The sequence below is a fragment of the Centruroides sculpturatus genome, unplaced genomic scaffold (genome assembly GCF_000671375.1).
Source record: "Centruroides sculpturatus isolate CEXI.00-Female unplaced genomic scaffold, Cexi_2.0 scaffold1204, whole genome shotgun sequence".
In the NCBI taxonomy this organism is placed as follows: domain Eukaryota; kingdom Metazoa; phylum Arthropoda; class Arachnida; order Scorpiones; family Buthidae; genus Centruroides; species Centruroides sculpturatus.
This window is the reverse complement of record NW_019385392.1, coordinates 211,502-229,784: the sequence shown is the minus strand read 5'-3', so window position 1 is coordinate 229,784 and position 18,283 is coordinate 211,502. Positions and strand designations below refer to the sequence as shown.

At 26.5% G+C, this 18,283-nt stretch overlaps 1 protein-coding gene across 2 annotated transcripts in view; it reads left to right on the top strand.

Annotated features, from left to right (window-relative positions):
- LOC111638455 overlaps nt 1-18,283 on the top strand; it is a 58,165-nt gene that overhangs the window by 19,787 nt on the left and 20,095 nt on the right. For both annotated transcript variants that reach the window (XM_023384178.1, XM_023384179.1), the window contains exons 5-8: nt 4,549-4,660; nt 6,253-6,326; nt 7,988-8,000; nt 15,419-16,280. In XM_023384178.1, the coding sequence (XP_023239946.1) occupies nt 4,549-4,660; nt 6,253-6,326; nt 7,988-8,000; nt 15,419-16,280 (1,061 nt within the window). The remainder of the gene's footprint in view (nt 1-4,548; nt 4,661-6,252; nt 6,327-7,987; nt 8,001-15,418; nt 16,281-18,283) is intronic.

The window sequence follows — 18,283 nt, the reverse complement described above, 5'->3', positions numbered from 1 at the left end:
TACAATTAGCCTTAACTATTTTTGTATTAGTTTTTGTTTAACAATAGAAATGTTTAAATTATAATTGCACAAAAAACTTGAGCCATCACTTCATTTGAATGATGATTACAATTTGTGGTTATAAGCTAGAATTACATACAGTCTGTAGCACATAATATTTACATTAATTTTTGTTTATTGAAATTCTTGATCATTTGAGATCTTTCTAATTTTATTTTATTTTCTTAAAGTCAAAATTAAGTTACTGTATTTACTTGGATATAAGACGATCTCGCATATAGGACGAAGTATGACTTTAAAGATCAAAATAAAGAAAATTAGATTTTAATACAATTCTAATTTTATTTCATTTAATCAAAAATAAAATATCAAATGCATGTAAATGCACACATTGTCCTGCAAAAATTACTGGCATTTTAAACTTCAAGTAAAAATTTTGTAAAATCAACAACAATTTGTTCATGTAAAGCTGGACATCTATTGGGAACCTTTTTTGCCAATTCCTAACAGTCGAATTCACTCTTCATCGATTACGCTTATGAGTTTCTCTGAATTCTGATTTCCAAATAATCATCTGTTTTTATGTGGGAATGAATTAAAACTTATATTGGGCTCCTGTGTAATTTTGGAATTCAATTCAAAAGCTTTGCTTTTCCTATTGCTATTCATTTTTACTCCTGATAATACACAAGAATGATTCAAATGACCGAGATAAAACACTTTTGTTTTTAAACACTAGAAGGTGAGAATCCGGTAAAAAATGCAAATACACAGTTTACAAAAATTATTGCAAAAACAAAATGAATTCTTCACTCGCACATGTAAAATGATCTAGGTTATTAAAGCAGTGAAAAATGAATAAAAACCTTGTCTTTTATATATGCGTAAATATGATATTAGGTTTGTAAAATATAATTTTAAAATATTGTATAAATTTAAAATACTTATGAAAACTTAATCTATATTTGATGTGCATAAGTTTTTAAAATGAATTATTTGTTAAATGTGTTTACATAAGTATTAAGTTATAAATATAATTATAAAATATTAAAACAATTGAAATTATTTTAAACCCACAAAACCTTTCATTCTGTAAACATAGTTCAAATAAGATTATTTAAAAAATGCAAATACTTGAGATATTGAATTTTTAATGATCAACTTTTTTAAAATACACTATTTGATAGGAAAATGCCACACTATGAAGATTTTGTTGCAATGCAATGCAAATTGCAATATACATTTTGACAGGTGAGTTATTTCACAAATTATTTCAGTTTTACAATCCCTCACATGATATGGGAGCAAAATAGGTGAAAAAAACCTGTATGTTAATCTAACTTTTGTGTCTTTCTTATGACTGCAAAAAGAAGTTTTTTTTATACAGTTTTCTGTATTTGAATAAAATTTAAGAGATGGAAAATGTGTTGATGAGAACTTTTTAAAGATTCATTTACCAGAGGATTCATTATAGGATGATATACAGCTGGCTGGTCTCTACGTCTTATTTTCTGGAAATATATGTTGCAACATTTGTGGGTCAAATTTGGAGACAGTGGTTAGAAGATGGAAATATGAATTATCATTGAGGGACTTCAGCACACAGATGAACATCAGAATGCACTGATTACTGCATTCAACAAATTCAACAGGGAAATTTGAATGTTCCAATATCAACATAGACTATTACTTTAGATTGGATTGCAGTCTCACCATCCTCCGTGAAGACTGCCTTCACCACAAGCCATTGTTGTGAATGATTATAGTGGGTATCATACCAGAGTTGCTTGTTATGATGAGTGGAAGTGTCACGTTTATTGACAAGTCTTGCCTGAGTGCTGATGATCACTGATTTAGAATCTGGAGACAATGCGACCATTGGGTTGATCGTTCTACCATTTGTGTGTCGCACAGCTTGTCAGTGTGATGTCATGGTTTGAGGTTTGTCAGCATCAAAAGCTGATCACATCTAGTATATGTAATATACTAGTGTAATATACTAGAAGTGATCAGCTTTGGATATATAATAATGACATACGAATACATTAATGAGGTACTGCAGCTTGCTTTGTTATTGTATCTTCAGAGTATACCAAATGCCATTTTTCAACACAGTGCATAGCCACACAGCTAACATCATCAGACAGTTTCTGTAAGGTGTTCAAGTATTCCTTTAGACAGCATGATTCCTTTCCAATTGAGAATCTATGAGGCATTATTGGCCATTGAATTAATGTCTATCTGGTGATGCACTTGAAATGAAATTGAATTGTGGATGCTAGTCAATACTTCATGGTCAGCAGTTTTTCAGGACACAATTTAAGGAACAATTATACTAGCACTATAATGGCTTTTCTTTTTCGCTAGACTTATTACACAATCAGTCAGAGAGAGGACAAACTTTAGAAAATCATATCTTTATTTCTCTGAAGAGTATGCATTTTGGGCATTTAGTCCCTTTTCAACTCCATGTGATATAACTGTTTAGAGACATTTCAAAGTTTTTAAGCTGTTATATTGCTTTTATAGTTGAACACAAGACTAGACAAGAAGCGTATTGCAGAAAACAATTTAAGGACTTAGAAATTCAGTGCCTGCTTTGTGCAAAATGGTATTGCCAGATACGGGATTCATAATACTTATTCAGTCAGGATGAGTTATCCTGTTTGTTTGGCCACTAGATTGATATGAAATCTCAAAATTAAAATTATTTATTTACAACTTACTTTTTCAAGCATTTCTTTAAGATGTGGCATTTTCTCTGTTAAATAGTGTAGATTGTTAGCAATTTTTTTTTACTAAAAGCAAATGCATGTACAACACATTTAAAATAATTTAAATTAAAAGCAAGCTTAACTTTGGATTTGAGTAATGTTTCAAAGAAAGAGTAAGATATATTTTTAATATATGGCATAAAATAATGAAATTAAATATGAAAATTATACTATTTAGTCTTTAATTTGTAAATATTTTCATTAGTATGTTGGCTAAATTGAGTAGAATAAATGCAATTATTGACAGTTCTAGAAAAAGTATTTAAAAATTCTTGAGATGATTCAGGTTTGTTGAAAGAATTAGTAATATTCTATTTNTTGATTCAATATATATATAAATGGTAAATACACTATATTAATAATTTTATTATAAATTTTACAAAATACAGAAAATCAAAATATTTGAGTTTTATTTTATATTGAAAATATTTCCAAAAAATTTTAAAGTATTGAAAAAACAAAACTAGAAATTTATTTTTAAAATAGTGATAATTGAATATATCCATTTATTTTTAAAAGTCAAGTAAGAAAAACTATAAGAGAACTAGTAACATTATAAATCAATTAAAAAAAAACCATAATAAAGTTTTTCCAGATAATTTTAGGAAAACATTAACATCTTTAGAGTTTTAACAACAAAGTTTCATATTGATGCTTATGAGTTACATTTAAGCCAATCTCACAGCAGCTCATTGCTTTTGCTTTGGGTAGATAAATTCAAAAATAAGTATGTATGTAGTTTAGTTTTGAATTTCATAATCTGTATCTCTATATTGTCTAAATGTTAAACTAAGAACACCACATCCATAAAATACAACATGATTGTGGATAGAAATAAAAATGTAAAAATATTTTCTGAAATTTTTGCTAAAATTAAACAGAAATTTGAAGTAGAGAATATGTTTGTATTTTTTGCATATTGAAAAATTTTATGTTGGTGCTAGTCAATAAAATAATTTTTTTATGATGACATTTCCATTTAAATAATGGCAGCAAGTATCATAGTCAGTTTGTATGTGCAGAAACAAGAGTAATCTGAAATTAAAGAATTTATCAGATATGTTTGATACTAAACTGTGTAAGACAAAAACTTAACATAAAAACAATTTAACAGACAAAAAGCAATATGTGAATACAATATATGGATAGCAGTGATTTCATGTTTCTATTTATATATTGCATATGATTTTGTGCATGTATATTCTCTTGGTCAAAAGCAAATTCAGAAACAGAACTGAAAACATATTTTTAATTTCTATTTTTGTATTGTAACAACTGTACTTAATTTTTACACATGTATTCTTGATCTTATTGCTATGGAATCAATAATTGTGATCTACATTACCCATTAATACACAAGTTAAACATTGTTGTTAAAACTCTGAAAATGAGTACTGTATATTTATCCAAAAATATTTGGAAAGTTGTCACTATAGCTTTGTTTTTATTAGTAATATACATAGTTTACTGCTTTATTAAATCTTTACTGATTTTTGAGAGAAAGTATTTGTATATCTGTTTGAAAATATTATATATAAGAAAAATATTAATTTTTCTGTATGTAAGTTTACTATAACAATTTAATTATTAAGAATTGAATAAAAGGTGTTAATAAATTGTAAAATTTAGTTTTTTGTTAAATATTTTAATAAATATTCATAAAATTTTCAAAATATGAGATCAGAATGATCTCTGATTTATTGATCCATATTATTTGTTAAATAGATATACATTTTATAAAGCTAATTACAAAAAATCTTTTTTTATTTCCTAGTAATGAGGGTGATTATTCAAATTCCTGTTTTCCTACAATACATCATATCAAAGGCACAAGTAACAAAGTATTAGATGATACACAGTGTACTAGTTGTCAAGCTTCTGTTCAGGTAGTCATATATAAATTTTTAAATAGTAAAATTTATTTTTTTGTATGATTTAAAGTATTGGTTGTTAATTTAATAAATTTTCTTTTTTTTAAGCATATACTGTGCAATAAAATAAACTATTTTATTAGCAACAACTATCAATAAAATTTTATTGAGACTGTCATATTAAAATCTGAAGAAACCAAATTGATATTTAACCTAAAATTTTACAAATACCAGTAGATCTCATGAAATTGAACAGACTTTCCTAAAGAAATCTTATTTATTGAACATTACATTAAAAACATTATTACAGAACTTAAATATCTAATGAATTGGTTTAATAACTAATTGATTGAATGTAGAGAAAGAATGAATGTCAGTCTAAATTATTGTATAAATGATTTGTTAATAATTGTTTGAAGTAACTGATAATTAAATAAAAAAATTTTTTATTAGATTAGTGTTTAAAATGTAGTCAATTAGTCACTGTAATATGTATCAGCAAAAAAATGTCTACTGCTTATTTTTTTCTATTTTCAAAAAATGAGTAACAAATTTTAGAATTATGTAACAAATAATGTCTTAAAAGATAAACTTTTTTGTTTAAATTAAGTAAAAATTTAAAACTTGGCCAATGGTATTTACATTTTAAAAAATTTTGTCATTTTGAACACCATATAGTGTAGATATATGAACACTAGACAATCTTCATTTTTAATTTATTCAATTTTTAGTTGAACCAAATCAACTAAAAATAGAATAAATTTAAAATGAAGATTGCCTAGTGTTTGTATATCTACACTATATGGTGTTCAAAACAACAAAAATAATCACCGACACGGTTTCAAGAACATAAAAAATTTTTTTTTTTAAATACAGTATAAAAATATCAAAGGGTAATATAAAGGGCTTTGTATGTGAAAATTGTTTTGGGCTGTCACTGGTGTGTTGAAATGATGGAAAATAAAAACAAAGTTTTTTTATATTTGTGATATTTTTATATATATTTTTTTTTAATTTTTTTCTTATTTAAAAAATGTAGTAAAATCTTGTTTAGTTTTATATCTGAGTTATATAAGAAATTTGGTCATTAATAAAATTTCAATATATATTCTATACATATCAAAAAAGTTTTCAAATTTTAACATGTAAACTTTTTGTTATCAGTATTATTGGTGAGCTTTTGAAAATGATATTTTAATATCTAGTTGAATCTGAGATTATTCAGATAATGTATATTGTATTACAGATACATCAATACAGATTTAATTTAATTAATGGGAAATTTAGCTACATGCTAATTGATTTTAGTTTAAGTTGAAAAAAACAATTAAAATGTGAACTAAATAATTGAATTATTCATAAATATAAGACAGTATTTACCAGTATTTTTTACATAAATATTTGATGATTAAGGAAATGTAATGTGCATAAATTGAAAATATATTTTGCATTCAACAAAGGTATTTTCCTTTACAAAACTGTGAATAAATTATTTTAATTGAATCATAATAGATTTATCTATTAAATGTTTAATTATACAATACAGAAACATTTACAACCCTTATAATTTCAGGAAATTATTCTTTTTCTTTACTCTGTTAAATTAGAATTCAACACAGGAGCAGTTACATGTCTGGCCATCTCCTGATTCTCCAGTGTCTGTGTCATTAGTTTGTCCAAGGTAAATATTCTTTTCATTCATTATATTCATTATTAAATCAAAATTTAATAATTAACATGTTCACTGTCAGTACTGCTTATATATATCATGATAAACTCTTGTCTGATGATGATTATATATATATAAATCATGCACATCATTTTATATGTGTGTTGTTTAATTTTATTAATACTTTCCAATAAAAGTTTATTTGACAGTACAGTTAAATACTAATGAAAAATGTTTTTTATTTGAAAATAAAAAAATATTTAATTTTGCTTTATACTAAGATTGTAATTAATTGGTTACTAACTTTTTATTGTGATTCATTGTAAGAATTTGAATACATCATTTTGGTAGTTGACATTTTATTGATAGATTTGGTTAAATTGTATTCTGTGATGCAGTTTCATTAAATAAATTTTATTGTAAACTTTTGATTAAAGTTCAAATAAGAAATTGTTAAATTTATATACAGTCAACTTGTATTAATATGAATTGCTAAGGAAACTGTAGTTAGTTCGCTTTATTGAAAATAGCAGATGAGTCTGACATTGCTTGGGCAATATACAAATTGTGTATTTGTAAAGTAATACAAGTACCTGGTATATTTATGTATGCTGCAAGCATACACAAATACACAGATACAGTACTTGTATTACTTTGCTATGACATTTACTCTTTCAGCTGCTATTAGCAAACAATAGAACATTCACAGGATGCCATACAATGATTTGAGTGGTGCAATGTAATGTTAAATTTACAGCATGATAAGCCCAATTCCTTCAGCATGTTTTATAGACTGACAGGACATGCACTTTTTTCCCAGAATAGAGTATATAAATGTCATAATATGTAATTGTACAAATTTTGTGAAAACACGAAATTGTTTAAAATTTGGCACTTATGATAATCCAGCACCATTCTCATTCCATAAATGCTGGATTAATATAATTCTAACTTCTAAAATATGTTTTTGTTTTTTTTTTTACTTATAGTAATATTATAAAGGCATGCAAAAAGCTTTGAGGATTTATTCAGAATAAATGGAAATTAGTAATAGGATAGAATATATGATTTTTCATTAATATCCAATCAAATCTAAATATATATTTATAAAATAATTTATAATNCTAAATAAAAAAAAATATCCAATTTCAAATATTGAGTTTATGTATAGTTCTGTATAGAAGAAAAACATATATTTCCATATTGTATACATAAATAATTACTTTATAAAATTATTTATATGATTTTTTAAAAATTTTGATTTCAATGTTTAAATAAAAATATAATTAATTCATATAAATACTGAATCATTATTTAAAGGTAAAAATTGACTTTTTGTTGAAAAATAAATAGCATAATAGGCTAATTTGAATGTATTTGTGCATAAAATATAAACATTTTTTAAAACTGATCAAATATTTAATAATTATAGTTTATAATTATTAAATACTTTTAATCCTATTGAAAAATTTTTTGAAAATGTTTCACTTGAAATTAAAATTTATATATTTTTTAAATAATAAAGAACAAAACATATATCAATAAATTAGACAATTTGACAATATCAGTAGAGAAATTATAAAAAATTAATTTATAAATATATTAAATTATTTAATTTAAAATTTACTAATAATGTTTCCTCTCTTGTTTTTCTTTTCATCCATAATAAACAGATTCTTGCCTCATGTAAGTATTTAATTTCTATTTTAGTTGTTATACTAACTAAAGTCTGGTTCATACTTTTTGAGAATGGAAAAGAGAAGACAATATGTCTTTTCTTTTCTCTGCACATAAGTGTTCATATAATAGAATTCTAATTATCCAAATTTCAATTGACCAAATATCCAATTATCCAAATTACCATTTGCTCTCCTTTCTCTCTCCCATTGATGTCACACTGCAATTTCCTTCCATTTGCTGTGAATGTGATTCTTTTCATCTCTGAGAATGCAATGAAATGAATAAAATGTGTTTTTGTTACCATGACAGAAAAATTGAGATTGTCAATGCATTGAAAAAAGAGAATCCGAGAAATTTATTGCTGAAAAATATATGAGAGAAGCTGCTGTTTCAAACATTAAGAAAAGTGATGACACAATATTGCAGTTTGCATCTACCCTGAAAAGTGAGGATGGTTGTTTTACAGAAAGACAATGAAAAAAGTGAATGATGCTGCAGTTGACAAAGCAACATATAAATGATTCATGCAAAAGCATTCAGCTGGACACCCAATATCTGGGCCAATTTTTTATGAGAAAGTTCTGATGTTCAACAAGAAACTGGGCTGAGATGAAAACTTCAAAGCTGGCAGTTGATGGCCTCACAACTTTAAGTTGCATGGAATCCAAGAACTTGAGATTCACGGTGATAAGCTGTCTGTGAAGTTAGAATATGCTGAAAAATTTTTTGTTGAATTGACAACTTGTATCAGAGAGAAATACAGTCATCACTTCATCTGTGATGCTGATGAGACAGGGTTAAACTGGAAATCTCTGCCTCAAAAGACACTGGCGTCACTCTAGGATGAAAAATGAGTAATGATGAGTTTCAGTGATGGTGTGCACCAATGCTACTGGAAAACAAAGATTGAAAACTGCTTATGATTGGGGAAAATGAAGTGTCCATAATCTCTAAAGAATGTGAAAGGTTTACCAGTCACATGCATGAACCAGAAAAATGCATGGATGCCAGCAGACATTTATATTAAATGATATGATGAAATCTTCAATTTCACAGTGAAAAAATATTTAAAGTGGACTGGAAAATATGGCAACTTGCTGTTAATAATTGATCTTGTGCCATCTCACCCTAACAGCAAGCAACTGACAAAAGATGAAGTAAAATTTAAAGTTATGTTCCTTTCTTCAAATGTAACATTGTTCCTGCAGCCAATGGATCAGGGCATTATTGAAGCTATGAAACTCTAGTACGTGAAACAGTTGTTGTGATTGCTGTTGCTGTGCAACAGTGATGGAAATGATGTGAGGAAATTTCACAAGTGTCTTAATGTTAAGGAATGCATGTATATATTGGTTGATTCAAGGAATTCTATTAAGTGAGAAACTTTGAACAGAACATGGAGAAAGTTGCGTGGAAGAGATGCCATGTTCGAGTTTGCCAATGAAACATTTTGCAATGACATTTATGAGATAATAGAGGGCATTTCAGCTTTTTCATAGTGCAGAATTCAGGAGATGGAAAATTGGTTAAGTGATGCAGTGATAATGGTTTCCAAATTTTGAATGATGAAGAAATTGTAGAAAGCATGTGAAGAGAAGATGCTTCCAAAGAGAATGTGGTAGCAGAAGAAGAGTTAAACAACAATCCTGGATCATCACACAGTGAAGCTTTTAACTGTCTTGAGATAGTAATGAAGTGATTTGAAAATGAATGTTTTTTGTCACACTTGTTGACACTAAAATGCCTTTAAGACCTTGCTGCCAGAAACTGTTTCAAGTGCTAGGCAATTGTTTTTGCTGCATTTTTTTTTTAACCTGAAATGATGCTCTCTATATAAGCCTATTTGCTATGACAGATCTAAATGATCAGTTGGATGCTACTTGCATATTGATGAATAAATAAATACAGTATGTATGCAATACTTCCTGCTACCCTGTAATTTCATTCTTTACATGTTATCTAAATTTTCATTTATCCAAATCACCCGCAGAATGAATAAGTTTGGATAATTGGAGTTTTACTGTATTTCAAGACAACAAAAGAGCATGAATATATAATTTAAAATATAGCATCTCATAGCTACAGCCAAAAATGTGCTTTGAAAGCATATACAAGTCATAAAATTAAAAAAAATGAGCACATGTGGTTAATTAATTTGAAAAGAAAAAAAAATTTATTTTATAATCTTATAAAAGAAATTAAGGAAGATGCACCTGATGTACATTTTTATTTTAGGTAAGTTTTAAATGTACGTGTAAAGATAATATCTATTCATTAATTTAAGATATATAAATGATGATTTATGATTCATCAAAGATAATTCTATTTTAATTCTAATTATTTCAATTTTATCAGTCTTCATATTGAAGGATGCAAAGAATTGTGAGCTACCAACATAGAGAAAAGTCAAACATTGTCAACTTCTTTCTCTAACCGAAAGAGAATGGAAGTATGTCACTAGTAATGTGCAACATGTTGCACGTTAAACCTATTTAGTGTCTTTTTCTCTTTTCTTTTCTGTTCTTGTAAGGTATGAACTGACCTTTATATTAAAATAATTTTTAAATGTAAATTAAATTTATTTAAAATATTATAAATGTAGTGTTAAAAGCTAAAGATAATAAAAATCAATATTAACTCATGTATGATAATACTTGAATTAATATTGATTTTATATACCCAAAATTGTAATTTTGATATTATATACCCAAATATTCTTATATTTGGGTATATAAGTTATTAATTAAACATTATCAAGAATAGAATTAATTCTTTGGTAAGCCAATCAGATTTATTCATGCAGTTTTGAGATGTTCATAGTATTTAATATGGGGTGTTTCACTCGAGACTGAACATTTACTTTGTTAAATACCTTATGATTGTACAATTACATTTGAATAACATGTAATGTAAAACATACTTGGGTTGACTACTTTATCATGAAATAAAGAATCACTACATTCATGTTTTATGCTCATCTTGTCATTTTACATAGAGATATTCTGTAAAATAAGTGTTCATCCTGAGTGAATCATCCTGTATAAACTTATCAATGTGGAATTATTTATCTACTTTGTCTTTTATCACTGTTCTAAGATTATTGTATATATATTTTATTATGATTAAACCAAAACAGTTACATTTTTTTAGAAGAAAAATTTATTTAAACATTTCAATTTCAGCTTAAAAATATAAAGAAATACAATTGATATTAAAAAATAAATTTATTTAAAAAACTATAATCCAAGCCTAATATATTAGTTTGTTTATATTACAGTGGAACCTCAAATGTTTTTTATTACATCTCAAATGGGACCAGGCCCAATCTGCATTATTGAAAATCTGGATAGTGTGAAAAATTTGTTAACAACATAAATAACACAGTTTAGATTTACATTTTATTTTATTTTATTTATTGCATATTATATATAGTTTTACAACAATAGTAACAGTATAAAGCAAAAGACATATCTACATACAATGTCAGTTTATTGTTTTCTATCAGCTGGTACAGTACATGTACATAAGTTTTCTGACCATTTGTGTGGGGTAGAACTTCTCTATATGAACTTTTCTAAGGTCAATTGGTAATTAGCCTTAGCTCTCTGTACCAAAACAAAAGGAATAATTTGTATTTGTAACAAAGTAATTGTGATTTACTGTACTGTATTTATTTTTGTTACCAGATCCTTAGTTATAAAGTTACAGGTGTTTGGAATTGGCATTGAGCCAAGGGAAAACAGTATTATTACAGCTGCCACATTATACTCACTTGTCAGACAAGAATGTACTACTAACAAGTTAGTTCTTTGATTTTTTTGCATATATAGGTTTTCTATATGTCTGTCTTCCTTATTCTGGATAAACCAGAGATCTGGATAAACAGGGTTCCATTGTATTTATGATTTTATTAGATCAAATAAAAAAATGTATTTTTGAATTATTTTATTGATTTTTGTTTAAGTTAGTTAATGATTAGGTTAGTTTGGCATTAAAAGTAGATTTGTTCCTACCTTTTTGATATTAATCTGAGTGAACTCTGGTAATTCTAAATCTTTTAGTACATCTTTTGGTAAATATACGGTTTATACAGAAATCAATGAGTACTTAATCGAATGGATTAATGAACTGACAAAATATGATCATCTCATATATATTCACATATATATATGAAGAATATAAGATATATTTTTATTATATTCTTTATATTTTTATGTATAATCTTTATCATTGTGTATATCTGTATAATCAACTTCAAAATTGTAACAAATGTATTTTTATGAAATTCATTTTATAAAAATTAACAATGTAAATGAACTCATTGATCATTATTTAAGAAAAGTTTGGTTATACAGAAGAAGTTGTATGTTCTCTTTAATTGTAAATAAAATTTTTTGATAGATTATTATTTAATTATTAAATAAATTATAATAGAAATAACTATTCATAAGTTTATTTATATTAATAAACTCTACAGTGCATAAATTAGCAGTACATTCAAATAAATATACACAAAAAATTAAATGAAATTAGTTATAACTACTTTTATTTAATTGAGCATTTAAGGAATTTAAAGTTATGAATAAAGAATAGCAGAACACTTGTAATGAAATAAGGTCCTTATGACTATAAGAGTAAATAAAAAGCATTATTAGTGAGTTTGTGCATCAGTATCTTCTGTTATAAAAAACTTTGTTATAACCTTATGAACATTCATAACATCATAAGAGAAGCTCCTGTTATAAGCTTACATTATAAAATAAGGTTGTAATGGTAGCTAATTGTAGTAGTCTTTTGCTTATATTGGGGTCAATAAGATGTAGTAAAAGATTGACATCATTATTTCAAACTTGATAAGTGAGAAGACACAATTTCATTTTTACTTAACTGGCTGTTATGTATATGTAATAAGGGAAAGTATGGGAATCATGTCAAATTTGACCTTGTTTTTTTCAAATCTCCACCTGAGATCCTCTGAACCAAAAAAGTAAAAAAAAAAAAAAGAAAGGGCAAAAAGATGCCGTGGATGTGTGTGTGTGTTGGCATCTATTTTGCTTAATATCTCAGGATGGAGCAAAGATAAAGAAATGAAATTTGGCTTGGTAGCTTCTATATAAGGGGCATTAATGATATTAAATTTTTGCTGTGAAAGGTCAAGGGAATGGAGAGATAGAGGATGGTCATGTGATATATCTTGAGGGATCAGACTTGATGAAGATTTTACTTGTGGTTAGCATTTATAGTGTTTTATAAAACTCATCTTTACCCTCAAAATAAGTCCTTTGCTATGTTATAATAATTAAAAATATATAAAGTTTTTATAACAAAGTCTCATAACAGATGGTACCATACACAACTTTATTTATTTATTTTGATTTTATTTAATAACTAGCTTACCCGTTGCGCATTGCTGCGATCTCAGAAGAAAGGAAATTCAAGCAAACTCATTATGATAAAATTCAATTTACATTTTATCATTTTTATTGAAACTTATTATTATTATTCATTTTCATCGGGAAAACATTTCAAAGTGTCATTTCAATTCTATTTATTTATTGGAGTGCTTGTGGATACACGATATTTTTTGTTTTTCCGTCTGGTGCGTACACGAATAAATCGGAAGGTTTTTCGACGCGTGAGCCGGCCACATACAGTTGTCCATGCGAGAAGCACGGATTCTCCAAATTTAGCCCACACACTCGCAGCGATTGTCAGAAGTGCGATATTCCCCATTTTTATATATATTTTTTAATCCTTTATAATTTTAATTATTTAATTGCTCCTTCCTCTCTTCCTTGGCATGTTGTGAAATTTCTGATAGTTGGATAATAAACCGTTTTATTGTAATTTGTCTTTTTAAATTATTTTGAGTTGATATTAAAATTTGGAAAAGGGGGATACCTAGATCGGTAAAATACGCGAATTTCTTCCTACAACTTCGGTTGTTGTTCGGGGTACAGTTAAGGTTTTAACGAAGTTCGAGCGAATACATAATTAGCAAAAAAAAGTTGAAATAAAGTGATTAAACAAAAATTATTACAAATATCGTAAATAACAAATGCATATACAGAGATATTTTTTGAAAGGGGAAAATGGTCTTCACAATTTGAAATGGATCCAACACACAGTGCTCAAACGCTCGTGTAAACGCACGCCATCTATTGTAGGATAAATGTACTTTGCGGGAGGGTATTAAAAACTTTCCAAAGTTTCATGGCAATCGTACTATGCCACAAACCTTCGCTGGAGTATATTAAACAACTTCCCAAAGTTTCACGGCAATCGGATAAACGGTGTGGTAATGCATGAAGGACACACACACAAACACACATACATTCATTTTTATATTTTTAATAATAAAAATGCAATTTTTAAATCTTATAAAAGTCAGAAAAGTTATGCAACTCGTTGCTAGATTTTTTTATGCCTAAAGTCTTAAATCAATTCATGAATTGTAATTTAAACATACATCTGAAATTAGCATTTGGAACATTTTTGATATTAAATTTGATGGTTTGGTATAAGCATTCCTTTTCCTTAGCAGCTCTGTGCACAAATTTACATATAAAATAACTTTCCAATTCTTCTGAATCCAAAATAAGCTTGCCAACTCCTGAAGAGTTGATTCCAGGAATTTCCCTTCCAGGAGACGTGACATTTTTTTTTACTCACAGCAATATCAAAATACTGCCTCCTATACATTAGTCTGTTTTAATATGTATTAGTATGTTTTAATATGTAATTGTTAGGCTGAGTAAATATGGGAAGAATAACTTCAATTTAGGAGTCTGAGAATTTTAAAATTTTTGCCAAATTCCAGGAGTCTCCAACAAATTAAGTAATTTTCAAGGTTTGTATGACCTTCAGATTTGATCATTTCAATATTTCTCAGTCATCAGTTTTGTTTCATTACATTACGTGCTTCCTTTTAAGTTCTGGCTTCATCTGTCAGTAGTATAATTTTCAAATTGTAATGCTATAAGTGTAACAAGTTTTTATGAAAATGCCACCTATAATGATAAATTTAACGCTAATAGTAAACATGTATGCATAACAGAAAATGACAATGAACAAATTTGCTATGTTAGATGTTTAGAATTATGATTTAAATAAAATAAATATTTAACTTTTTACAACTATAGTCAATAATTGATTACTTTCACATATTTTAATTTTGTAAAGTTAAATGTATTTAGATGATTAAGGTGAAAGTACAGTACTTGTTTTCACTTAATTTTTGTGTGTTTCCTTAATGATATGATCAATTTATCTATTATGCTAAATACTGTTTTGTGTTGATTTCAATTATATTAGAAATAGTATTTCCGTTTTCATTAAAATTTAATTTAAATAAATTTGAATTTTTGTTAACAATTTAAATGTTTATAAATACAGTTTTGTAAAATAATATCAAATTTTTCTAGATGGTTGAAAAAGTGCCTTTCTTTTGTCCAAATGGAATGGATCCAAAAGATTACACATCTAGAATTGTGCAATCCATTAACCAGTATCATACACAACTTTGTAAATATCAAAGAAATTCTTTAAACCGTTGTAATTGGGCTGATCCGGTAGTTGTCGGAAGACATCATCCGAATTCGTTAGATGTAGCTCAAAGACGAGTGCCTATTAAGCATGAAAATGATAATGACAATACCTTAATGATGAGAAAAATGGTAGCTGAACATTGTATTGAAACAACAATTGATGACGATTCATATAGTTTGCCAGATCTTGAAGATTGGACTTCAGAAAGTGCCCCTACAGTTCAAACAAACACTAAAGAAAGGCTATATTGCCAGAAACACATTTCTCTTTCGGCCTGTGCTGATCGTAATGCTAAAGATTTTGATCTTTCAAATCATTGTTTAAATTCACCTAAACAAAATTTTGCATCTAAAAGTGTGGTCAAAAATGCACTGTTACATATTATTGAAAATGAAGATTATTCCATCCCTGCAAATAAAGAGACTGAAGATTGTATAATGGAATGTGAAAATAGTAACAGTCATTCAGTTAGTTTAGTTATGTGTGATAAGAAAGTATCAACAGAAGACCATATGCCTATTTCTCACAATAAACAGTTAGACTGTACTTTAATTAAAACAGATTTAACATCACTTGTCCTGACAGAAACAATTTTATCTACTCAAACTGAAAATATAAGAATAAGTGATTCTAATGCAAAGAAAACTGAACAAATCATTGAGAAAAAAGGAGATGAAGAAGTAAAAGTAAATCATGTATTATGCTCAAGCCTGAAAGATAATTCTGAAAGCATTCAAGGTCAGTGAAAATTGATTTTCATCATTGAAACTTTTTAACTTTTTTATTCAAATAAATTTATATTTTTTAAAAAATACAAATGAAAAGATGATGTATTTGTAAGTTATTTTTAAATTTCTTTTTCAATATAATTTACATTAATATCAATATCAATCTTTTGTATAAAAATAAATGTATATCTGCTTGTATATTCAGAATGTTTTAACATAATTTAATCAAGTATTTTCTTACATATGTTTAGACTTCAAAAATTTTCAAGAATTGTGGCAAATTACAGTATTATAAATATAACAGTTACAATATTGCAACTTCTAATTTTTAAATTCAATTAATCAAAATACCTCTTTCTAATATAAAACAATAGTGGTTTTGTAAGAAATATGCTATAATGGAATTATGTATCAAGCAATTTTTCTCCTAAACAGTACACAAAACATTTACTTTATAGACTAATAAGTATTCTTATTTTGCTATTATTTTTGCTTACTTTCTAACATATTACTGTATGTTAGCATTATCACATGTTTGATCTTACATTGATTAAAATAAGAATTATAGAAATGTGAAAGCAAACTAGCAATAAACTATAAAATTAATGTGCTTATTAGCTATGAAGTAATTGCTCAAACCAATATTTTATGATCTATTTAATGAGAGAATGAGTTGGGTTGTTTTATTTATAATTTCATTATAATGAAGTTTCTTAAATTATTTATTTTATTCTAAACGTAAAGAATTAACTGGAAAGAAGGAGTTTGATTTATCAAAGTCATGAATAGTAAAATCATAAATGTTATATTTGACTTTAGCTTATCAAAAAACTAAAAATTAAAAATTTAAAGCAAAGTTGTATCTAATTTTATATGTTTTCTACATCATCTGAGAACTGTGAACATGATTTAGTTTAATTCAGATCATTATTGAATTGAAAAGAGCATATGATTTTCAAGTGACATTTTCTTAGTACATATAACTAAGTTTATCTGAATGTTTTTTTCTTTGTGAATGTGGTGGTTTGATAAGAAAAAATCATCTGAAAATCATATACTGATTTTATCATGTTATGTCATGTCATTTCAAAATTTTGTTGAACTGATACACTGATAAATAAGATCAGTAGAAAAGATTTTAATAATTGAAATTTATTGTTTGAGAATGATTTTCATACAAACATCAATGCTAGTTTATCTGAAAGAATATAAAACATAACAAAATGACACTTTGTTAAGTCATATATTTTAAAACAGATTTTAAAACTAAGCAAGCTTATTACTCCTGTAAAACATCTGAATTAACAAATTTCTCAAAGCTATTATAATATTAATTTTATTATCTTTTAATTGAGGCAACTTTAAATAAATTATTTATTATATCAAATAAAAATATCAAAGTTTTCAGTTTTTTATATTAATACTAGGATAATATTTATATGTTAGGGTAAATTGATTGGTGTTAAACATTTGGAAAAATGTTTTGCTGTAATGACAGTTTTTGAAAAAAATCGGTTACTGAAGATATATGAGTTTTTGTTGATATGATGTCTAAAATCCTTGGTATGCCAAAATCAACTTGATGTTTTTATTGACCCAAAGGTTAACAACAACAATTATATAATTGCATTTACTGAGAATCTATTTAAAGCATTAGCATCTGACTAGAACAAATATTCATTTAATGCAACGTATGTTTATAGCTATTCAATGAATGGTAGATCAATAGATTGAATAGATTTAGCTATATTGTCATCAATAATTATTTTTATATATGATGACAACAGACATTTTTATTTTGGCAGTGAAAATGTGTAGTATATTCCAGTGGTGTGCCGTCATTGGAAGCGGTGGAAGTGCTGCTTCTCTTGTATTTTCTAAAAAATAAATACATATTAATTTTAATTATAAGAAAATAATCGCACAATATTTTATTATAACTGCATTATGTATCTTATTACAAATTTCTATACTACACGTGAAAAAAAGATAATTTGCTCGAATTTCAAGATA